The sequence below is a fragment of the Sorex araneus genome, chromosome 4 (genome assembly GCF_027595985.1).
Source record: "Sorex araneus isolate mSorAra2 chromosome 4, mSorAra2.pri, whole genome shotgun sequence".
Classification (NCBI taxonomy): domain Eukaryota; kingdom Metazoa; phylum Chordata; class Mammalia; order Eulipotyphla; family Soricidae; genus Sorex; species Sorex araneus.
The window spans coordinates 110,781,447-110,806,893 of NC_073305.1; the positions used below are offsets into that span (position 1 = coordinate 110,781,447).

At 41.9% G+C, this 25,447-nt stretch overlaps 1 protein-coding gene across 1 annotated transcript in view; it reads right to left on the minus strand.

Annotated features, from left to right (window-relative positions):
* The window catches only part of ME1 (malic enzyme 1), a 137,699-nt gene extending 113,311 nt beyond the window's left edge, over nt 1-24,388 (minus strand). Inside the window, exon 1 of the mRNA XM_055136663.1 lies at nt 24,132-24,388. Within this exon, the coding sequence (XP_054992638.1) occupies nt 24,132-24,209 (78 nt within the window). The 5' untranslated portion in view covers nt 24,210-24,388. The remainder of the gene's footprint in view (nt 1-24,131) is intronic.
* Nucleotides 24,389-25,447: the final 1,059 nt, after the last annotated feature.

Sequence of the window (25,447 nt, forward strand, 5' to 3'; positions counted from 1 at the left end):
ATGAACTGATGTGATTCTTTGAATATATGTAAATAAGAGATATAATTATCTTGACAAATATCACTAAATATAAAAAATATATAGAGCAGCAGACATCGACCTAACACCATGCACAAAAGTCAGATCAAAATGGATTAAAGACCTCAACATCAGACCACAATCCATAAGGTACATCGAAGACAAGGTCGGCAAAACCCTTCACCATACTGAAGCTAAAGGTATCTTCAAAGATGACATGGAACCTAGTAAGCAAGTAGAAACAGAGATAAACAAATGGGACTATATTAAACTAAAAAGCTTCTGCACCGCAAAAGACACAGTGACCAGAATTCAAAGGGAATCTACAGAATGGGAAAGGATATTCACCCAGTACCCATCCGATAAAGGATTAATAACAAGGGTATATAAAGTACTGGTTGACCTCTACAAAAAGAAAACACCCAACCCCATCAAAAAATGGGGCGAAGAAATGAACAGAAACTTTCTCAAGGAAGAAATACGAATGGCTAAAAGGCACATGAAAAAATGCTCTTCATCACTAATCATCAGGGAGATGCAGATCAAAACAACTATGAGATACCATCTCACACCACAGAGACTGGCTCACATCACAAAGAACAAAAACAACCGATGTTGGCGTGGATGCGAGGAGAAAGGAACCCTCCTACACTGCTGGTGGGAATGTCGACTGGTTCAGCCCTTCTGGAAAACAATATGGTTGATTCTCAAAAAATTAGAAATTGTTTGCCCCACGCCGGCTAACGGAGGAAATATGTAATTTCTGGCAGAATTTTCCCAGGACTTTATACAGAAATCCAAAACCACGCGGTCCGCGCGACTTAACATTTATAATTGTCATCAATGTGAAAGGGTTCCATTTGAACAGGTCAGACTTGGGGGGGAAACTCCAAATAATAACAGTAAGTTTTTGTTGAAATATTGAAGGTTCTTAATGTAACAGCCACCTCTGGACTATGAGCTAAGCAAAAGCCCCACGCTGGCCAACGTGGCGTGGAGTACACCATACTATGAGGCGCAGGAAGGGGGATGAGGGGGAAAAATTAAAAAAAAAAAAATGGAAAAGGAAAAATAGAAAAAAAAGAGAGAGAGAGAGTTATGTCAACTATAGTGAGTTTTGTGTTGAATTATGGAATGTAATCAAGGTAAAGAAAAAATGAAGTGAAATTCATTAGTTATACAGTAGGGGGTAGGGGGTGGGGGCGGGGGGTAAACTGGGGTTTCTGGTGGTGGAATTTGGGCACTGGTGAAGGGATGGGTGTTTGAATATTGTATAACTGACATATAAACCTGAGAACTTTGTAACTTTCCACATGGTGATTTAATAAAAATTTAAAAAAAAAAAATTAGAAATTGAGCTTCCATTTGACCCAGCAATACCACTCCTGGGAATATACCCTGGAGAAGCAAAAAAATATAGTCAAAATGAGATCTGCACCTGTATGTTTATCGCAGCACAGTTTACAGTAGCCAGAATCTGGAAAAAAACCGAATGCCCGAGAACAGATGACTGGCTAAAAAAACTTTGGTACATCTACACAATGGAATACTATGCAGCGGTTAGAAAGCATTAAGTCATGAAATTTGCATATAAGTGGATCAACATGGAAAGTATCATGTTGAGTGAAATGAGTCAGAAAGAAAGAGACAGATACAGAAAGACTGCACTCATATGTGGAATATAAAGTAGCAGAGAGGTATGATCTAGCAAAGATGCAACCTCTGGCAGAAAGCCGTCTGGACTTAGTCACTAAAATACTAAAATACAGAAATCTAGAACCTCACAGCCGCTACTGTGGCCACATGACCTCATATCTCCTCAATTGCAGCAGTGGAAAACAAATTATCAAATGCTTCCTTTCCAGCAGGTCCGACTCTGGGGGGGAAACTCCAAACAATAATAGTGAGGTATTTTTTTGTTATTGTTGTATGTAATCAAGGTAAAGAGAAAGTAAAGTGTAACTTACCAACTACACAGATGGGGTGGGGGACCCGGAGGCAGGGCGGGGTGGGGTGGGAGGTTTACTGTGGTTCTTGGTGGTGGAATACAAGCACTGGTGGAGGGATGGGTGTTCGAGCATTATGTAACTGAGACTTACGCCTTAAAGCTTCGTAACTTTCAACATGGTGATTCAATAAAAAAATAAATTAAAAAAATATATAGAGCAGCAGTACAGGGATTGGCCATGTACAAGGCCAACACTGGTTTGATTCCCAGCATCCCTTATCATCCCGAGCCCAACCAAGAATGATCCCTGAGTGCAGCCAGGAGTAATTCCTGAGCACTGCTAGCTGTGGCAAAAAAAAAAAAAAAAGTTATCATGAGATTTTTTTTTAAATTTTGAGATATTAGTACGAGTAAGGGCTGGAGTTATAGCACAGCGATTGGGTGTTCGCCTTTCACGAGGCCGACCAGAGTTCGATTCCTCCGCCCCTCTTGGAGAGTCCGGCAAGCTACCGAGAGTATCAAGCCCTCGCGGCAGAGCCTGGCAAGCTACCCGTGCGTATTGGACATACCAAAAACAGTAACAATAAGTCTTTCAATGAGAGACGGTACTGGTGCCCGCTCGAACAAATTGATGAGCAATGGGATGACAGCGACAGTGACAGTGACAGAACGAGTAAAGAGAGGCTTCTAAAATCTCAGGGTTTGGACGAATGGAGACGTACTGAGACTGCTCGAGAAATTTGATAATCAATGGGATGATGATGATGATGATGATGATGATGATGATGATGATGATGATGATAAGATGTTAGTGGACAAGACTGAGAAACTTTAAAATCATGAATATAAGAATCTTGTCTATTACCCACCATGTTTCTACCTAAGAAACAGGTCAAGAAATCAAGAAATATCTTGTATATGATTTAACATACTGATTTCAGTACACCTCTCCCAAGTTAAATTCTATTATTCTTATATGATCCTATAAGATCATGAGAATTTTTCACCATTTGGCACATCCATTTATTTTTCCAGGATTATTTTCCTTTCTACCTCAAATGTTCCCTCTACTCTAAAGCCTTTCTAGAGGGAGAACAAGGCTATTAGATATCTTTCAGCCGCAAAGTGAGCTTCTGGGAGCTCGATCTTATAGTCTCTGGATGTTGGCCATTGGTGGGATTACACAGCACCGGGGGCAGTTTGTGGGTGTGGCTGCCAAGCTACTGGAAAATGGGGAGTCTGGGCGGAGAAGTCAGAGTCCCAATCCAAGCAGGCTTGGAGATCTTAATCCTGGGTCCCACACTCTTGGGTTCCTCTGCTGGTCCCTTCATGCATGAGGCTTGTCCAAACGTGTGGAGAGTGGCCTTGAGCATGGCTGTGGCTGGGTTCCGGAGGTCTTCAACTGTCAAGGCTCTGCTTGGGGCGGGGAGGGAAAGGCAACCCGTCCTCTCCAAGGGGCCACGGTAAATAATTTTTTCAAATTAATAAATTTTCAATTTTAATTTTTATTTATTTATTTATTTTTGCGGTGGGCATACTCAGCAGTGCTCAGAGCTTACTTACTCCTATCTCTTACACAGGAATCACTCCTGGCAGGGGGACTGTATGCAGTGCCAAAGATTTAGGTCAGCTGTCTGCAAAATAAATGCTCTACCTGCTGTACCATCTCTTTGGCTCATCATTTTCTTTTTCTTATTTGTACTTTTTGACCTAACTCCAGAACACAAATTCCATGAGGTCAGGAGATGTGTTTCATTGCTTTCCCTGGCAAACTATTAGAATATTAGCTGACATAATTAAAACTGTAGTATTTTTGTTGCAAAAACAATATGAAATTTGGAGATAAAAATGTTTAATTATTAAAATTGATGATCAGAAATCAAATTAACATTAATTTTGATAAAATAAATTTGTGAGAAACAGGTAAAGGTAACTCGTTAAATGAGAAGTAGGGAAAATGAGCAATTTTTGTAATGATACAAAAAATCATGAAAGATCCAGGGAGATGGTACAGTGGGTAAGGCACTCACTGAGCATGTAAGCAACCCAGGTTCAAACCCCCACACCAAATATGGCTAAAAACCCCAATAAAAAAATAAGCATTAAAGACTTGAAGAAAGTCATGAAAAAAACTCTTTCAAATGAAAGACTGTGTACAGGCACTTATTTAAAAAAAAAAAGAAAGAAAGAAGTCAGTGATATTATACTTGGAAAAGTGCTTGCTTTGCATGTGGTCAACCCATTTCAATCCTCGGCAGCCCATATGGCCCCCTGAACCTGCCAGGAGTGATTCCTGAGCAATCACAGAGTCAGAAGTTAGCCCTGAGTAGAGTCAGGCATGCCCCCTGCCCCCAAACCAACAAACAAGCACACCTCAATTGACTTTTCTCTATCTAGAAATTTAAAACTTTGACAGGGGCCAGGCAATAGTAGAGCAGCTCAGGTGCTTACTTAGCATTTTCCCAACCCAGCACCACATGGTCCCCTGAGCATCACGGGGAATAGCACTGGAGGCCCCCGCTGCTAGAGTGGCCACAGTAATCCCTGGCACTGCAGGGCCCAAGGAGGACCACACCCTCTGACTCCTGCACTAAACTGTCAGCAAGGTGGGCTGAGGCTTTCTGATGGGGCTCCTGGGCCTCTTGGCAAGAAGACCTGGGAGGATACCCAAAAATTCAAGAATAAAAAATAAATTGATATTAATATGGAGAGAAATGGTCAGGGTCTATTTATAAATATATGAAACATGTTAAGAAGCTCAAAGTTTCTGAATGCTATGTCTAAAAAATTCTCCTTGCAAAAAATAATAAAAATAAAATATTAATATTCTACTAATAAGTCCTATTATCAGAAGTACTAAAATATGCTCCTGCATTCACTTAGTAACAACACTTAACAAGAGAGTTTGAAACACTGTATGCTTGAAATCCAATTGTGAATGACTTTGTAATGTAATTTCAAGTGATTAATAAAACTTAAATTTTTTAAATTAAAAAAATATAAATCAAACTTCATAGCTGAGAGAAGGGAAAATTATCTAAATGTACAAAAATCTTCAAGCTGTACATGAACAAGTCATTATAATAATAAAATGTATTAATTTAAATGCTTGAGGCCTAATTTGTATCAGGATAGAAAGATTTGTATATTTTTTCCAGTTGGTGAATCTCTAATATCTAATCAATATACTCTATTTTGTAATCAATTAATAAAACAGTATTGTGCTAATTGATATCCTATAATTTTACATTTTATTGTATATTTTAAAAACAATGTATAAAGCTTAGTAAGGCGCTATTTTTAAAGTAGAGAAAGACAAAACACTAAGCTACATCCACAACTTTTTTTTTTTCAAAATTTGTACTTAAGCAACAATCCAGGATGCTGAAGAACAACAAAAGTGCAAGTGGGGACTCAAGCGCCAGCACCAAGCACACAGCATCCAGCCGTCTGAGAAGGGAACTACCCCTCCCCCAGGTCTGCAGAGACCGCCCCTAGGTGTGGGGGGCCCTGACTTACACCCCCACTTGGGATCGATCAGTTTGACGTCCACAACATTTAAATGTTACTCAGTAGTAAAAAAAGAACAAACTATTGATTCATGAGATAGAGTTTAGCATAGAACTATGCTGAACTATGGAAGAAGTCAGACTCAAAAGGCTACACTCTACAATTTCATTTATTGGACACTCTGGAAAAAGCAAAGCTGAAAGACAGAAAATGATTAGAAGCTTCTAAGAGGTCTAGGAGTAGAGAGAAGAGTTGAGTACAAAGGGCCAACACAAGAAAAAATGCTGAGGTGAGAGAAATGTTCTGAATTATGATGTCAGTTAAACAACAATATAAGTAGCTTTTTCAAAAGTAATGGAATTGGGGGCCTTGTCTGCCCCGACCTGAGTTTAATGCTGCACCTCCCTTCCCACACACATGGTCCCCTGAGCTTGGCCAGGAGTGTTCCGAAAGGTCCCCAAACACCACCTAAGTGACTCTGTTAGTCTTGGCACTGCAAGGCCTGAGTTCTATATTCTAAGACCTTAGCACTCAACTGACACTGGTTAGTGGGGTATCCCTGGGAGTGGGTCCAGGGTGCCCTGAACACTCCTCAAGAGCAACCCCTCCTCCCCCATTCAAAAATAAAGGTATTGTAAGGACTGAGGAGGACTGTGCAGAAGGGAGGGCGCTTGTCTAGCACATGGCCAACCTGGGCTCGATCCCCATCATCCCATATGGTCCCCTGACTTCACCAGGAGTGATCCCTGAGTGCAGAGCCAGGAGTAAGCCCTGAGCATGGCCAGGTGGGGCCCTAAATCAAATATATATAATTATTTGGTAGGTTTTTTTGTCAGAAACTATGCGGTTTTTTTAATAAGTGACAAATTTGCTTAGCTAAATAACATGACTCCCTTCCAGAAGAAATGCAGCTTTTCAATATCCATGAGAAGTAAAAGCAACTTGCTCTCAAAATTCAGACTACTGATTTTTTATAGATTCCTTCTAAGGTTGACAAATTGTTACTATCAACATCAAACTACATTTTCCAAACAGAATTCTTCCAATTGTGACTGAGCTCAAGTTCGGGTGCTCACAGTGGGAAGGGCAAACAAACTCAAGAGATAAGAGCAAGCACAAGCAAAACAGGTTTCTGCCAGTGCTAGCAACCTGAGATGACAGACTTGTCCCAAATAACCATCTTGTTCTCAGGCTGGTTGGGAAAGTGAGTTAAAAGAAAACTGTGAAAAGTGGGTCAGTGGGAGGAAGGTGTCTGAGATAAGCTTCAGGAATCCCTTCACAGGGCCTGTTGTTTGCTCTTCTTCTTCAAGAGAAAGAGTCCTTAGGCATCATAAGCTTCAGAAGTCTTCAGGGAACCTGCTGTGCCTTGCTTCCATCCGTAACTGAACCTGAGGCAACATCAACCACACAACGTACAAGAAAATCTTCAAGATTGGGAGGCAGAGAAAAAGCAAAGAGGAGGGGAAAAGCAAAGAGGAGTGAGAGCTGATAGCTTATCAGGAATACATTAGTGGCTTTCTTCAGATCCAAAAAGATTTTAAGAATGTTGCATCTTCTTTCATGTACACTGATCAGGGTTTGCCAGAGAAACAGAACCGATAAGACATATGTAAATACATAACATATATGAAGAAACTCATTTTAAGGAACTGGCTCATGTGATTATAGAGGGCAAGGGGTACTAGGGAGCACAATGGTATCATTCAATCCAAGTCCAAGTTCAAAGTCCTGAGAAATTGGGAGAGCTGATAGTATAGTTTCAGTCTGAAGGCCAACGAACTCGAGATCCAGGAAGAAATGTTCCAGGCCAAGTTCAAAGGCAGAAAAAAAAAAAGAAACAATGAACCCAGTTTTAAGGCAACCAGTGAAGAGTAAGGGGAGCTGGATCTTAGGGTAAGCTTTTAAAAAAAAAAATTCAATGTTTAAATGACTGGAAGAAAGCCAACCCCATTAGGGAGGAAAGTCAGCTTTATAAAATCACTAACTAAATTGTTAATCTCATCCAGAAATACCCTCCCAACACACCCAGAATAATATTTGACCAACTTGTCTGGCCACTCATTGGCCCAGTCAACTAGACACAAAATAAATCAATGTATTTACCAAAATTTTCAACCAATATTGTTGAGTAAATATCTGCACTTATAGGTACTAAATTAATGCCACAATGACAAGTCAAATATGGTCTACCTTCCCGTGAAACTTTGAACAAAGAGAACTTAAGAGGATTATTGTATGCCTAGCTACACACAGAAGTAAAATAACAATGTGTACATACAGGACAGTGAAGGGGAAAGAATACTGAAATTAACTTAGAGAGAACTTAACATTGAAATTAACTTAGGAGGAACTTAACATTTAAATTTAACAAAAGCAGAAAGTTCCCTGAGCATCCCTGTTAGAATGGTATCTGATGGACAAACAGAAGAATAGGAGTAGGCCAGCTACAAGGCTGGTAGCAACATGAGGGCCAGAACAACAAACAATACAGCAGGTAAAGCGCTTGCCTTGCATGTGCAAGATCCAGATCAGATCCCCCAGATCCCATATGCTCACCAGAGCCATCAGAAGGAATTCTTGAGTGCAGAGTCAGGAGTAACCCAGTAACCCTGAGCATCACCAGGTGTGAGCCATCCCTCCTCACCCCCCCTCAAAAAAAATGATAGTATCAATGAGGGAAATCGCAGAGGAAACACATGATCCATGGGGCAGAAGAGTCTGGCTTATGTGGGAAAGCAGAGGGAAAGCACCTGCAGTGACCATGGAGAGAATCATGAAACACAGGCAGGAACCAGAAAGGCCAGTTCTGATGGACTAAGTGAAGTCTAAAATATTACCCTATAAGTAATAAGATGGTCAATCCTTTTCCTAATTAGTCGTGCCATTTCATCAAAATGGCTGCAAGTTACCCCAAACTGCTGCTATTCACTACATTGAGAAATCGTATTGCAGTGCTCAATAAAAATAACTCAATAAAGATAAAACAAAATAATGCTTCTAAATCAGCTTCTGTTTTATCAAGCAGATGATTAGAGGGTTCAGCCTGGGACCTTAGTTCTCAGTTTGTTTTCCATGTCTCTAAATGATTCACAGATATAGTATTAGCCACAATAGTTCTCATGATGAATATTTATTTACCACACTCTGGGCATATCTGGCTTATATTCTATATCAATACTTTTAACACTTTAACTGATGAAAACTAACTTTGAAAAAATACATTTTAGGGGACCAAGAATATAGCAGAGCAGCCAGGGTCACACTTAGCATGCACTGGGACATGAGTTTGAACCTGGTACCCAGTGGCCCCGAGCACTGCTCTGGAGCTTCACGTCCTCGGACTGAACAGCCCGGACCAGTTGGCTGGATATCACCAGGACTGGTCCCTGGGTACCCTGAGTACTGATTGGGAGATGCAGCAAAAAGTTAAATTTTTAAAAATACACTTCAGAGATTGGAGAAGTAGCTCAGTGATTGAAAGCAGGTATTGTATGCATAGAATCCAGGGTATGATACCCTACCCTGCCCCACTTTGCCTAGTGCAATTCCCAGCACCATCTCTACGACTACCACAACTACAATAACAATCTAGACTACATATACTATTTCTAGTGTGAAATGGAAACAGTGGTCACTGAAAAGAATTGTTGCCTTGAGGCCAAAGCGATAGAACAGCGGGTAGGGTGCTTGCCTTGCACATGGCTGACTGGGGCTCCATCCCCAATATCCCATGTGGTACCCTAAGCACCGCCAAGAGTAATTCCTGAGTGCAGAAACAGGAGTCACCCCTGAGCATTGCTGAGTGTGGACCAAACACAACAAAATTATTGCCTCTAGGAAAGGGGATACAAAGAAAGGAGGGACACACATGTTTTAGAATTTTTATGTTTACAATGAATCTATGAAGTTATTTTTTAAAAAATATCTCAGTTATCTCATTTATCTCAATCTCAACAGCTGAGACCATGAAGTGCTTTTGCAGATGTTAAAGCAACAAAGTTCCTGAAGACTCTGGGCTGACCATTTAACTCTTGCCAACCCAGAGTTTCCTCCAGTGGGAGAGAAATAATATATCATGTAAGTTTCATTTATTTATTTCATTTATTTATTCAGTTTGGGGGGCACTCCTGGCTTTGCACTCAGGAATTACTGCTAGCAGTGCTCAGGGGACCAATGAGATGATGGGAATCTAACCAGGGTTGGCCTTGTACAAGGCAAAAGTCCTACAGCCATTCTGCTTTTTTTTTTTTTAATATGTAGCATAACTCTCTACACGTTCTAACAGGCCTCATGCATGAAGGTACCGGCAGAGGAACCCAGGTGTGTGTAATCCCATCAACGGCCAACATCCAGAGAGAGACTTAAAAGCAAGCTCTCAGAAGCACGCAGCCACAAAGCAGCCCCGCGATATCTTTAGCCTACTTCTCCCTCTAGGAGAAACTGGCAATCTTCTGAGAGTTTCCTGCCCTTATGGGACAGCCTTGCAAGCTTCCCATGGTGTATCCATATGCAAAATCCAGTAACAAGCTGGATCTCATTCCCCTGACCCTGAAGAGCCCCCAGTGCAACATCGTTAGGAGGGCCAAGTCAAAATAGACTTCTAAGATCTCAGGGAAAGGACGAAATGAGCCCGCCTGAGAAATCAGTGATTAACAGGATATTGTGTGTGTGATTGTGATGTAGCATAACTGAACCCTAAACAATACATGATTATACTGATAGACATTAAGGAATGATATACCTTTCTATACCTAATAGTAAACAAACAAACAAAAAGTACACTGACTATATATTCCACACATGGAATGTGAACTACAGAGAATGTGAACTACTGGAAAATGAGCAGAATAACAGGAGTGTTACTTCAATTTTCCAATTTCTCCTTCATTTACACATTGAACAAAGATTTTACAGAATACCTAACTATACTCCACTGTGACCAGCAATACTGAAAGATAAATCTAATGACACCTTTGGGAGCAGTGGGTAGGGAGTTTGCCTTGGTCAACCCGGGTTCGATTCCTGACATCCCATATGGTCCCCTGAACACTGCCAGAGGTAATTCTTGAGTGCAGAGCCAGGCGTAACCCCTGAGCATCAGCAGGTCGACCAAATAAGAAAAAAAAATCTAATGACACCTCTATCCACTAACACCAAAGAATTCTGAACCTTATATTTCTGTAGTGTTTTCTTCATCATCACTGTCACTGTCACTGTCATCCCATTTTCATTGATTTACTCAAGCGGGCGCCAGTAACGTCTTCATTCGTCCCAGCCCTGAGATTTTAGCAGCCTATCCTTACTCATTTCTTCCAACGATTGAAGGCTCTTTTCAGAGACCTATTATTTATCATAGCCTAGGAGAAATAGATGTAAAACATAAATATCAACAAAGGAAATTCATCTTCATAAATCCTTAGGACACATGTATTATTTATATAGTTCATATATGAACCATTTCAAGAGTAAATCTTATTGTTTATAACTATCATGTGTATAACGTGTAACGTTTGGCCATAGTAAGTACTTTGCCAAGGGAATGTGACAAAGTGTGAATATACTGTTTGAGAGCTAATTCCCTGACCTTCCCCCTAAAACTTTCTTTAAAAATGAATTTTACACATTTGTACCTTAAATGAACAATCTGAAGTTCCTATTTCTGCACAAGATGGTATATGCACTACTATAATTTTCTCTCCTGACACCAACCATAAATTTTGTCTACAATACACTCAGCACGTATCTTTAAAACTAAAGAAAATGATAGTAGAATAACATGGAAAGATAGCCATATTCTAAGGTACCAAAAATTCAGCAGTGCATTCCTGGAGTTTTGCCCACCAGTATGAATTGGCTCTTTTTTCCCCCCACTATAATCAATGGACCTTGACTCAAAAGCAGCATAAAAGCTGGTGGTGCATAAAAAAGAATTCCAAGAGAAGCTTTCTCTTTCTGGTTCAAGAATTAGGAAAGAGGATCTTAAAGGTCACAGAGAAGGAAGGAAAACTTTTATTTTCCAGTTTCTTCAACTCTAACTTCCTAGCAATGCAATAATGATAATAGTTAGGATGAGCATTACAAATACCTATTAATTCTGAGGTGGGGGAGAATCATTCTTTTAATCACAAAGAGAATTGTTCCAAGACTGCTAAAATGCCTGCTGCTTTTTTTCTTTTCCAGTCATTTGGTACAGAAGCAAACACAGCTGTAGAAAGAAGGAGCAAAGTGGGATAAAGGCCCAGTTTATTAACTAGTGGCCTAGACAGGGGATCCTCAGGTAGAGAGAAGGAATCTTAAAGATCTCTCACAGTATACTGGTTCATGGAAGCCTGCCTTAAGGCAGCTGGGATACAGAAGGGAGCACTATCACAAAGATAATTGGAAATGATCACTCCGAATAAGAACGGAGTCCTGAAAATAGCTAGAGGAACAAACAGGATAACCTCTCAATATCTGTATTGCAAACCATAATGCCCAGAGAGAGAGAGAGAGAGAGAGAGAGAGAGAGAGAGAGAGAGAGAGAGAGAGAGAGAGAGAGAGAGAGAGAGAAGTACGTAGAGAGAGACAGGCTGGCACGAGGGGGGCGGGAAAGAAACTGGGCCATTGGTGGTGGGAAATGCACACTGGTGGAGGAGGGATGGATGCTGGTACACTCTATGACTGAAACCTGACCATGAAAAGCTTTGTAACTCTGTATCTCACTGTGATTCAATTAAAAAGGGAAAAAAAATCATGAAGATCACAGAAAGAAATTAAAAAGAACAACCCTCTAAAGTTCTACATGAATTCCTGGGAACACCTTTGAATTACATACATACAGATCTGACAGCAAACAGCATACCAAAAGGCCGTTAAAACTAAATAGGAGTCAGAGAGACAGTGCAAGGGGTTAAGGCACTTGCCTGGCATACAGCTGACTTTGGTTCATTCCCTGGCGTGCCATGGTTCCAAGAACCTTCAGGATTAACTTCTGAGCATAAAAGCAGGGGCAGCCCCTGAACAACACTGAGTATGTCCTAAACTATGAGCCCCCCCCCCACCAAATAAAAATACAAAACAAATTATAGAATGAATGACTATACAGTTAGGATTGAAGAAACTGGGAAATAAAATTTTCCCACTTTTATCTGTAAGCTTTAAGATTCTTGTTCCTAATTCTTGGCTGGAAAAGACTGAAATATTACCACCCAGTAGGCTTTAAAACTGACTTGAGTTTGGAACTCTATGCTACTGGCAGAGGGTCCAACTTGTGAAGTAACCTAACCAGGTTAAAAAACTGCTAAAATTTAAAATGTACAGCATTCCTCTTAGGATTTAACGAAAACCTATCAATATCACACAATACACAAGTACCCACAATGCATGCAAAAATTATTCAGCATAAAAAGAAGTAGGAAAACCTAGGGCTGGAGGATAGCACAGCAGTTGGGCGTTCGCCTTTCACGCGGCCGACCGAAGTTCGATTCCTCCACCCCTCTCAGAGAGCCCAGCAAGCTACCGAGAGTATCGAGCCTGAGAGGCAGAGCCTGGCAAGCTACCCATGCGTATTGGATATGACAAAAACAGTAACAATAAGTCTCTCAATGAGAGACGTTACTGATGCCCGCTCGAACAAATCGATGAGCAACGGGACAGGAAAACCTAATTTACAAAGGAAAAAAAAACCAAACAGATTTCCAAGACAACACATCAATATTTCTAACCATGTCTTAAGTCATAGTGCAAATTTTTTTTAAATAAATGCAAAGTAGAAAGTTTGGGGTGGGGTGGGAAGTCTAAAAAAAAAAAAAAAGAAAACCTTTTTTTTTCTCTTTGCCCAAGATGGTAGACATTTTTATTCTTTTTTAAAAAATTTATTTATTTTTAATTAGTGAATCACCATGAGGGTACAGTTACAGATTTATACATTTTTGTGCTCATGTTTCCCCCATACAAAGTTTGAGAACCCATCCCTTCACCAGTGCCCATTCTCCACCACAGGTACACCCAACATCCCTCCTACCCTCCCCAATCCCATCTCCCCCCATCCCACCCTGCCACTGTGGCAGGGCATTTCATTTTGTTCTCTCTCTCTCTCTCATTAGGTGTTGTGGTTCGCAATAGAGGTGTTGAGTGGCCACTGTGTTCAGTCTCTAGTCCACATTCAGCCCGCATCACCCTTCCCCCGAATGGCCTCCGACCGCATTATACTTGGTGATCCCTTCTCTGAGTTGCCCTCTCCCCAGAATGTGAGGCCAGCTTCCAAGCCCTGGAGTCAACCTCCTGGCATTTATTTCTATTATTCTTCTATTCTTGGGTGTTAGTCTCCTACTCTGTTATTCTATATTCCACAGATGAGTGCAATCTTTCTATGTCTGTCTTTCTCTTTCTGACTCATTTCACTTAGCATGATACTTTCCATGCCGATACACTTATACGCAAAATTCATGACCTCCTTTTTTCTAACAGCTGCACAGTATTCCATTGTATAGATGTACCAAAGTTTCTTCAACCAGTCATCTGTTCTAGGGCACTCGGGTAAAAAACTGAAAAACTTTAGGAGTAAAATATACAATAACTGAATTGAAATAAAATATTTGTTGAATGGGCTCAGAATCAGAAAGGTATTTTTCCCCCTTAAATTCTTTCAAGTTTGTGTGATAGTTAAAAAATCAAAACATACTGGAGGAATCATTCGGGATAGGAGATGTGTGCTGAAAGTAGATAAAGGACCAAACGTCATAGCCTCTCAGTATCTATATTGCAAACCATAATGCCTCCAAATAGAAAGAGAGTAGCACTGTAGCACTGTCATCTCGTTGTTCATTGATTTGCTCGAGCAGGCACCTGTAACGTCTCCACTGTGAGACTTGTTGTTACTGTTTTTGGCATATCAAATATGCCACGGGTAGATTGCCAGGCTCTGTAGTGCAGGCGGGATACTCTTGGTAGCTTGCCGGGCTTTCTGAGAGGGACGAAGGAATCCAACCTAGGTTGGCCACATGAAAGGTAAACGCCCTTCCAGGTGTGCTAAAGAGAGTATGGGGGAAATTATCTGCCACAGAGGCGGGGGAGGGTTGGAAAGGTGGGGAGTAATACTGGGGACATTGGTGGTGGAAAATGTGCACTGGTGGAGTCATTGCATGACTGAAACTCAAACATGAAAGTTTTGTAACTATCTCACGGTGATTCAATATAAAAAATTTTTTTGTTTTTTTTTGGGGGGTCACACCGGCAATGCACAGGGATTACTCCTGGTTTTGCACTAAGGAATTACTCCTGGCAATACTCGGGACCATACGGGATGCTGGGAAATGAACCCAGGTTGGCTGCTGACAAGGCAAATGCCCTACCTGCTGTGCTATCGCTCCAGCACCCCCCAAATGTTTTTAATAAAAAAATAATAAAAATCAAACCTTAGTATACATACACATATTTAAGTGGATTTAAGCAATATGTAGAATGGTTATAATATAAACAAATAGAAATAAGACCTATATGACAGTATACTTCCACATTCCAAATTTAATAGCAAAATGTTACTTTAAAGATATTATGAAATTCTCCATATAACAATCACTCAAACAAATCTGACTACATATTGTTACAAAAGAGATAAGTGAATAAAAATGTTCAAATACAAAATATAGGAAAGTATAAAGGAATAAAAACAAAGGGAACAAGGACATCTAATAATAAAATTATAGCAATTCAAATGTATCTGAACAGAAATTGAAATAAACTTTTGTCATTGTTGGGCAATTGCAACAAGCAAATTGACAGACTGATTCTTACTCTTTCTACCTATATGTCCCTGTCAAGGTCCAAGAAATATTAACCTTAATCTTTGACTCTACATATTACCATTTTTAGTACTTCCTTTTGACTTTAGATCCGTTCAAGTCACTGCATGCAATGTATTAATCTTTAATTCCCAAAGGAGATTATAATTTTATTTTTCCAATTTCTCAACTAAATGTTTTCGTGATTATTAAAAAAAATACAAATTTCCTGAGAAATCTGAGAAAGATTTTACTCTATACATTTTTGTCCTTTTGACGCATTCTGCATTGATAGATGTTAGTTTCCTCTATCATTACCAAGAGTGTGAGCACTGCAATCAACTGTCTACCATCCCAATCATTGCAACAATAACTGAACAAGTCATATAGAGATGTATTAGTAACTAATTATATTAAAAATACCTCTTTAGGGTCAGATAGCTCAATAGCCTTAGTGCAAGCTTTGCATACTCAATCCTGTGTCTGCATAGTTGCCTGAGCACCACCACGAGTGATTCCCTAGCAGCAAGCTGGGTGTAGTTCCAAAATACCACCATATGTGGCCCCAAATCACAAAATATATATATACGTATATACAAATTTTGTCATAAAATTTTGAAAAATTAACATGTACTATTTCAAATAATCTTTTCAATGAGTGAAGAGTCAAGATAGAAATCAAATTTCAGTGTAATAGGGAACAATAATATTCAATTTGTACTTAGAATAGTAACTAGCATAATATTAGGTTCTGAATAAAAATGCGTGAAAGAGATAGGTAAATGAAATACCACTTACAAGAATGGTAATTAGACATAATTTAAAAAATACACTCAGCAAGAAGTTAATATCCAAAATATAAAAATTCATATAACTTTACAAAGAATACAAGATTTAAACATGGGCAGAGAAGCTCTATAAACATTTTAAAGCACATAGATGGCCAATAGGCACAAAATGCGGTGTAAGATCTAAGTTGTCTCTTTTGAAATGCAGAAGCTTCTTAGTTTGATGTAGTTGCATTTGTTCATGTTTGTTTCCACTTGCTTGGGCAGTGGTGTTTCATCCTTAAAGATTCTTTAAGCGTCAATGTCATGGAGGGTTCTGACTACATTTTCCTCTATGTCCCTTATGTATTCATGTCTGATATTGAGTACTTTAATCCACTTTGATCCAACCTTTGTGCCTGGCACTAGACAGAGGTCAGAGTTCATTTTCTTTGCAGGTAGATATCCAGTTTTCCCAGCACCACTTGATGGTTGGAGGAATCGGTTGGGATGGAAGATGTGTGCCGAAAGTAGATAAAGAACCAAACATAATAACCTCTCAGTCTCTGCACTGCAAATCATAATGCCCAAAAGTAGAGAGAGTGTGAGGAATATTGTCTGGCATGGAGGCAGTGGGAGGGTGGGAAAGGGAAAGTATACCAGAGATGTTGGTAGTGGGAAATGTGGACTGGTGGAGGGAATGGTGTCTGATGATTGTGTGATTGTAACTCAGACATGAAAGCTTGTAACTATATCTCACAGTGAATCAATAAAATTAAAAATAAATTAATGAAATAAACAAAAAAAGTCTAAGCTGTTAATAGAAAATGCAAATCAAAACTGTAGTGAGAAATTACCTCACACTTATGAGAAGGGCTAAATATTAAAAGAATACAAGGAGCAACAAATACTGGTGAAGATGGTCCAGAAAAGGAAATCCTCATACACTGGATCAGACTGTAAACTGGTAGTCCCTATGGAAAACAGTATGGACATTCCTCAAAATTTAAGCATAGAAATGCTGTATGACCCAGTAATTTCAGGACTAAGTATGTGAAATGTGAACATAAAAACACTAATTTGAAAAGTTATGTGCGTTCACTACATAATAGTGCATTCCTAATGTTCACCACAGTATTATTTATAATAGCCAAGATATAAAAGCAACCTAGATGTCCATAAGCATATAAAAATGATGTCACTTTAAAACAGAGATAGTGTGACAAATGAGCAGTCAGAAATTTTGTTCTGTAACTATCACAGTGTGACTACATAAACCTATACTATATTGGAAACATTTTATAAATGCCATCCTCAGTTGACTCAAATGTCCTTAAGTAGAGTATAACTGAATAAGTAATATGGAATACTACTCAGCTGTTTTTAAAAAGATGAAATATCCACATTTGTCACAATGGAATGAATTTTGAGATAATTATGCTAAATGAATTTTTTAAAAAGAAAATACCATATGATTTTACTCAGATGCATGAGATAAAGAAAATAAAAATAAAACTTTAGCCTGACAAGAAAATAGCTGTAAGCAAGAGGGGAAGGCAACTGGAGATGGTTAAAACAGACAAAGGAACTTAATTGCCTGGTGGAGGTTTGATTTTATGGTAATATAGTAATATAGTATATACAGATATTGAGGCTGTAAACCAGAAACTTATGCAATATTTTGAGGTTTTTATTGATTGAGAGTCTGTGATTCTTATGCAATATTTTTTTTACTTTTTAATTATTACCTTAAAAACAGGGAGTGGCTCAAGTGATAAAGCTCATACCTGGGCCTTACCCTAGTCTCTGGGCACGGCTGGATACAAGACAGGCCTAAGCATCTAACAGCCAGGCTGACCCCACATGGCTAAACATCACAAAGAAAGGCCCTGAGACCTGGAGCAAAGCGGGGTATTGGTGGCAACTAATAAATGTTCTGTTTTGTTTTTCTTTTTGGGTCACACCAGGAGATGCACAGGGGTCACTCCTAGCTCATGCACTCAGGAATTACTCCTGGTGGTGCTCAGGGGACCATATGGGATGCTAGGAATCGAACCCGGGTCCACAGAGTGCAAGGCAAAAAGGCACACACCCTACCGGCTGTGCTATCGCTCCAGCCCCTAATAAATGTTTTTAACTTTAAAAAAAGAAAAAGAAGCATACTGTTCATGAGGAAGAATGAGGTCTTAGACTCATCTAACCTCACAGTGTGAAAATGTTCATTCAATTATTTTGCATTTCCCACAACTGTCCCAAAGTCTGAGAAACACAAAATGAAAAAATTCAAGTCTAATCCTTCTATATTTCCTACATTTTCTATCACCAGCTTCAAGAGCTCTCGCAAATAAAACTCATCATTCCACTTCTTAGACCAAGACTTTATTTTTCTGCTCTCCTATACTACCACTCTGATTCAGCTGCAGCTAGGTGTTAGACAGACATGGAGGTATATGGCCAAACATTCTCACTGCAATAATTTTCATGCCACTGGAATTTCCTAATAAATAATTCAACACTGTCTCGTATTACTGAAGCAACTCCAGAGAACTAAGATTGGTGGATACTTCCAAATGATTCATTCTGGTGTGGTTTACACCGAAGGAAAAAAAGGTGTAATGCACCTTCCCTTCAAGGTCATGAAATATTTTAACCCGCTAGGATATATCCATTTGAGACTTTACATCAAGGATGCAAATAACCTATAAAAGCACTCAGGCAGAATTCCACTTTTTAGATTTAAAAGTTAATAATAAAAAACTAATAATGATAACTAATAACCCAAATGAGCTTTCATAAAATATGAATGCTAACTTAATCCAATTGTCTAAATACTGAAGAGCAGTGTATTTGGCTATTGACTTGTAGGACAGATCATTATTTAATGTTAAAGGTATTAAAGCAAGTGAATACAAGTTAACTATGGTGGAATTACTACCTGGAGTTTTCTACCACTGCATGGAGAAATAAACCCAATTAAAATCTTGAGAAATAAAAATAAGCTTGAATGAGTTGAGAACATAACTCAAAGCGTTGGCGGGCATATAGACATACAGACAATAGAGCTGAGTTTCATCCCTAGCACCTCATAGACACCTTGAGTTATGCTGGGGGTATCCCTGGTGACCCCTGAGCTCCTCCACAGTAACCCTGTTGTCCTGAGCACAACCAAGTCCAACATCACTAACACAACCAAAAAAAAAAAAAAAAAAACCCAAGACCCAACCACCTAACCATGAAGCCTGACATTACCAGTTGACTATCAATGAGAGCAGCCCCTCAGGCTCCCAACAACACTAGTCAGCTACCCTCCAAAAACTAAGTGTCATTATTTTTGTATGTAGAATTTTAATTTTTGTAGAATTATTTTTAAACATTATTATGTTTAAGGCAATCCCCTGAGCACCAAGAGTGACCCTAAGCACAGAGCCAGAACCGTGAGTACCATAATGTGTGACCCTAAACCCAAACAAAATAATAACAAAATTATTAATTCACATGAGAATTCCTGAGAAAAAAAGGGAAACAGAATTATTTAAATAAGAAAGATATCCTGGAAAATAAATATTAGGCAAACACATTTTATATAATATGGGCACCTCCAAAATAATTTAGGCTATGTACATAAAAATGGACTTGAGCAATATAGCACAGCAGGTAGGGCGTTTGCCTTGCACACAACCAACCTGGGTTCGATTCCTCTGTTCCTCTCAGAGAGTTCAGCAAGCTACCGAGAGTATCTCACCCGCACAGCAGAACCTGGCAAGCTGCCCCTGGCATTTTTGATATGCCAAAAACAGTAATAAGTCTCACAGTGGAGACATTACTCCAATTTGCTCGAGCAAATTGATAAACAACAGGATGACAGTGCTACAGTGCTACATAAAAATAATGAATCTCATAAGTAGAAGTATTTCCCCACACGCTGTGAATGACATATATTTGAGTGTAAGCAACTTTAACACATACAATAATCCTTTGAGGATTATTACCAATAAAGAAAGATCCTGTCTTTTATTATTATTTTTTTTTAATTCAGATCATGTCACTTGTCACTTGTCATCCCGTTGCTCTTCGATATGCTCAAGCGGGCACCAGTAACGTCTCCAATCATCCCTGTCATGTGCTAGTGTAGCCCAGTGGTATCTGTTCGCTCCAGGAACACAAACAGCCTCAAACCGTTCATTCAGGGCTTTGACGAAGTCTGACCATCTCGTTGGTGGGCGGCCATGCGGTCTTTTGACATCCCGTGGAATCCAGTCGGTAGCAGCTTTAGTCCAGAGGTTGTCTCTGAACCACATTACATGTCCAGCCCATCTGATTTTTGATGCCTTGTCAAACGAGACAGCATCCCTGATTCTTGACCATTGACGGAGATGTGCCCGGAGTCGGAGGTTCTTTGTCCTCTTAACCACTTCTTCAACGCTCTTGAAGGCTTTCCACACTGCTCTCTTCCTCCTGTGCAGTTCTGGTGCGAAGTCGTTCCTCATGTTAATTCAGATCATAGCTACTGCTAACCTTGATTTTATCTGTATCACTGTATCACTGTCATCCCGTTGCTCATCGATTTGCTCAAGCGGGCACCAGTACCGTGTCTCATTGTGAGACTTATTGTTACTGTGTTTGGCATATCCAATACACCACAGGTAGCTTGCCAGGCTCTGCCATGCGAGAGACTCTCAGTAGCTTGCTGGACTCTCCGAGAGGAATGGAAGAATCAAACCTGGGTCGACTGCAAATCTTAAATTTATCCAGCAAGTAATTAAAATGTCATAGGATGGTCAGGCTTAAAACAATTTCCAATTTTTCTGATTATATTCTACTATAAAATAATTGGCACTATATTTAGTCCCCCAGAGCACTGCCATGAGTAAGCTCTTAACTCAGAGGCAGGAGTAAGGCCTGAGTATTGCAGTCAGGTGTGACCCAGTCCCTCCACGCCCCCCACTCAACCTCCCCCCCACACACACACACTAAATAAAATAAAAGCTGAATACAGTACAGAAAACAAAAAGCAACAATAGGTTTATTCATTCATTAAACATTTATTTAAATCCACTGGGCACATTTCTAAAATGTCCAATGAGAAATCAATCAGGAAAAAGTTTGCAGAAATATAAAACATAGTACAACATACAATAGTTAAGTAATGACAATAGGACTAAGATGATTAGAAACAGCTTCCCTAGAGAGAACATTATTGAATTAATCTTGTTTGAACTGCAAGAATTAAACACAGATTAAAAAGGCAAGTATTAAGTAACATATTTCCCAAAACAATATATTTTAATTGGAAGGCTAAGATGGGAGGCTAAGGATACACTCAAAGGAAGGTAATTCTGAGAAATTAATTTCACATTCAACATAGGAGGAAATAATAACATACTATAAATACTTGAATGATAGAAGTCTAACATGAAGAAGACGCTACTCAATATTTCTCCCATATCTGTAAGACTATAGTGCTTGGGGTGGGGGTGTTGAGGGGGAACAGAAATGAAACAACAATGTAACTTCTGTGGTTTCCCAAAAAAGTGAGGTGAGGGAGATCTGTTAGTGTGGTGAAGAAAGCTTTGTGTATCCAGATAATGGCCTGACTTTACATTGAAGGACAAAAGTTAATAAGATTTCTTTGGAACCATGTTATCATAAAACTGATGATATATTGCTGAACTATTAGAAATCGTAAAGGCAGAGATCTTCTGAACACAGCAGGTCAAGAAAGTCCCAAAACTATAGTTGATCTCAATAGTACATACATGGGAGGAGATTCTGTCAGTCACCACAACTGTCTTAGAGTTGAATAAAAAATGACCAAAATATTTCATTAACTACCCCCCATGAAGGGAATTAGATTTTTAATTCCATCTGATACTACAGACTATAATAAAGTTCAATTATGAATTTGTTAAATATGTTCTTAATATAGTAATACTGTACCTTTCAACCCTTGGTGGGAAAATATATATGTATATATCTCAAATACTATTATTCTAAGTCTCTCAATGAGAGACGTTACTGGTGCCCGCTCAAACAAATCGATGAGCTTGTTTGGTTCTTGTTTTGAGGCCACGGCCATCAACACTCAAGGGTTACTCCTGGCTCAGTACTCAGTGAACACTCCGAGCAGTGCTCAGGGGACAGTATGGGATATGTTGAGAATCGAACGGTACGCAGCCGCGTGTAAGGCAAATGCCCCACTGCTGTACCTCTAATACTATTAATTCTTCCATTAATTCTTGCTTGTGAACAGGAAATTAAGGATTTAAAAAGCATAAACTCTGGACATAAACAGTAAAGGCAAAATTTACTCTGGCGGAAGGGTTGTCTGCTTTACCTAGCAACCCAAAACAGCCTTCCACTTACTTAGACTTCAAACAGGTTATACTGCTCACGTGACCCTTCCAAAGTAGCAATCTATTACTGAGTCATGAACTGGAGCACAAGAGTACAAAGGAAAGTCACAAACTGTTTTGTCACTGTCAAATTTTACCTATGCTCAACTAAACACGAAGCCCCAGTCTGCAGAATAACACAAAGGAAGAAAAACAACAACAAAAACAAAAACAAAAAAAACTGGCCATTAATTCACTTAGAAGGAAACAAAAGTGGATATTGTTAAAAAGAAAAAAAAAGTTCATAGTGGCCAGTGCCCGCACACACTGAATAGTTATTGACTTAATTTGCCGTGTCACCAGAAGGAAAAAAGAAAACCTCACATTAGGTACAATTTATTAGAGAAAATAACTCGCATGTGTCCAGGCAATTAATAATAATCAACAAAACAGCAGTACCAGGAGCAGGGGCCAAGGCCGAGGCCCTGTCCATGAAAAGGCTGTACAGCCCGGCACCCCGCTTAGGCCTCCAGGCTGGCGGGGAGGACGGGGAAGGTCCTGAATTAAAAGGGAAACCGCAAAGCACACACATCCCAGCCCTGAAATCCAGAGACATACCTAGTTGTAAAAGGAGCAACTGTCTAAACTCCAGGGAAGCAAAACCATGAGCGTCGAGATGGCTTTTATTTGAGACACCTCAAGTATTAACCGGGAATGAGAAAGAGTCTCTGAAAGATGCAGAGAATTACCTCTACCTTTGGGGGTGGGGGGTAGTGGGGGGTGGGCATACCTAGTGGTGCTTAGTTCATAGTCCCGTCTCTGTGCTCTGGGGTCACTTCTAGTGGGGGGGGGACAAAAAAAATCGAACTGTGGTTGGCTGTGTGCAAGGCAAGAGTCTTTCCCCCTGTACTATTCCTCCGGGACGAGATTCCGGTTGCTTTGTATTTATTTGTCTACTTTTGTTTTGTTGTTTTGGGCCGCACCCAGCAGTGTTCAGGGATCAGTCCTGGTGGGGCTCGGGGGTCAGGCCCTATGTGGTGCCCCCGGGAACAGAATGTGGGTCAGCCACTTGCAAGGCAAACACCCTAGTCACTGGACAGTCACTCAGGTCCCAGTATATTACCTTTTCAATAATTTTTGCATTATTATATACATATACATATATAGATTTCTTTTAAAAGAAGCAAAAAAAAAAATTGCCGAAGTTCCTCTGGGGAGAAGGGGCCAAAGTGAGCCGTGTGTGGGCACCGGAGCAGGAGCCCTGCAACGCTGGGACGCTGGGGGTCTGCCCCCGACCTAGCAGGGCCGCACTGGGCAGCCCCCGCAGCAGTACCCGGCGGGGAGCGGCCCGGGGTGCAGGTCCAGAGCCAGGGAGCCTCGGGGAGGCGTCTGCAGCCTCGTTGCCGGGTGCCGGGCTGGGCTTCCCCCAGCAGCCGCCCCCGCGGGTCCCCGCGAGGCTCCCCATCCCAACCGCCACTGCTCGGGGTGCTCGGGGGTCTCGGCGGGTCCCTTCCCCGCGCGTCCCCGCACCGGCTGCCCGCGGCGGCGGGGAGTCCCCCTCCGGGGCTGGGGCGGCGGCGAGCAGGCCGGCGAGGACCGTAAACAAGTGCCATCCCCCTCGGGTCCCCGCGCCGCGGCCCCGCACAGCCCCCCGCGCGCAGCTCTGGGTGGCGGGACCCGGTGGGGGGGCGATCGCACGGCCCCCCGCGGGCGACCCCGCCGGCCCGGCGGCCCGGCAAGCCCCCCCCCGCCCCGGCCCCGCCACCCGGGGCGGGCAGGGGGGCGGCGCGCTGACCTTATTGAGGTGCGGGTTCCTCGTCACGGCGTAGCCGCGCTGGTGGGTGTGGCGGCGGCGGGGTGCGGTGGGCTCCATGGCGGGGGCGCGGGGCGGCTGGGGCCGGAGCGGGCGTCGGATGCTGCGGGAGCGCCGGGGCGGCTGAGGGCGCCCGCCTTGGCCGCGCAGCTAAAGGCCCGGCGGCCGGGGGCGGGCGGGAGTGGCGAGAGGGGGAGGACGCGGCGGGAGGAGCCGCCGAGGAGCCGCTGTCCCCAACCGGGCCGGCTGGGAGAAGCGCTGAGTCATGGCAGATCGGCCCAGCCGGCGACGATGAAGAGGAGGAGGAGGAGGAGGAGGAAGAGCGCGGCCCTGGCAGCGCCGCTGACGCCCGAGGGGGGCGCGGGCGCCGAAGCGTTGGTCGGCGGGCGCGCGGTCCCTGCTCGCCGTCGGGCGCAGGAGCCCCTGCAGCGCGGTGCCGTCCCGGATCCTCGCCGGCCCCCTGCCCATACCCCGGCGCCCCTGCACCGGGCCGACCCCTCTGCGGGGCGGGCGTGGGCGCCCTACTGCGGGGCTCAGGCCGCGGGGGCTGCGGTCAGGGCCACCCCCCGGAAGGATGCGGAGACCCTGCAGAAGCCCCCTAGTCTCGGGCTGCGCGCCAGGTCCCTCGCCCCAGTCCCGAAGTGAGGCGGCGAGGCTGGCCCTGACCCACAAAGGCTGCCTAGGCCAAGGGGGTGGAGGGGGCCTCAGGACGCAGCTTTACGCTTAGGTGAGGGATTTGGGCCTTAGGGCCCACTTCTAGGTTCTCTCTCCCTCAGGCCCCTCTCTCCATCTCTCTACTTGTTTGATCCCCTCTATCCTGGCTCTCTCTTCCTCTTCCTCTTTTGTCCACTCCCTTCTCTAAGCTGCTCCCTGATGCTTTTATTTCTACCCCGAGATTCCAGTAGTAGGTACAGTCAGGGCAGAGTGAGCCACAGAGTTGTATCTGCCAGTCACAGACCCTAGAGACTTCTGCTCCCAGTTTCCTTCCCTGTAGATAGGATCCCTGGTTTCGACCTCTTGGCTCTACCCAGTGATAGGACATGATGGCATCGGGATTATTTGTTGCTTTCATACTTAGATCTGTCTACAAACACGTGTCCTTACAGACAGATCCACCTGTCAACAGGTGTATGTATCCATGAACTCAACACACGTCCCATCGCAGCATTTTCTAGTTTTCAGGATGAGTTGTTTTAATAAAACTTTTACCGGCATCGCGGTGTTCTTCTTCAGGAACACTTTTCACGGCGACTTCTATGATCCATAAATCATTAATGCTGTGACATTTGAGAAGAAGG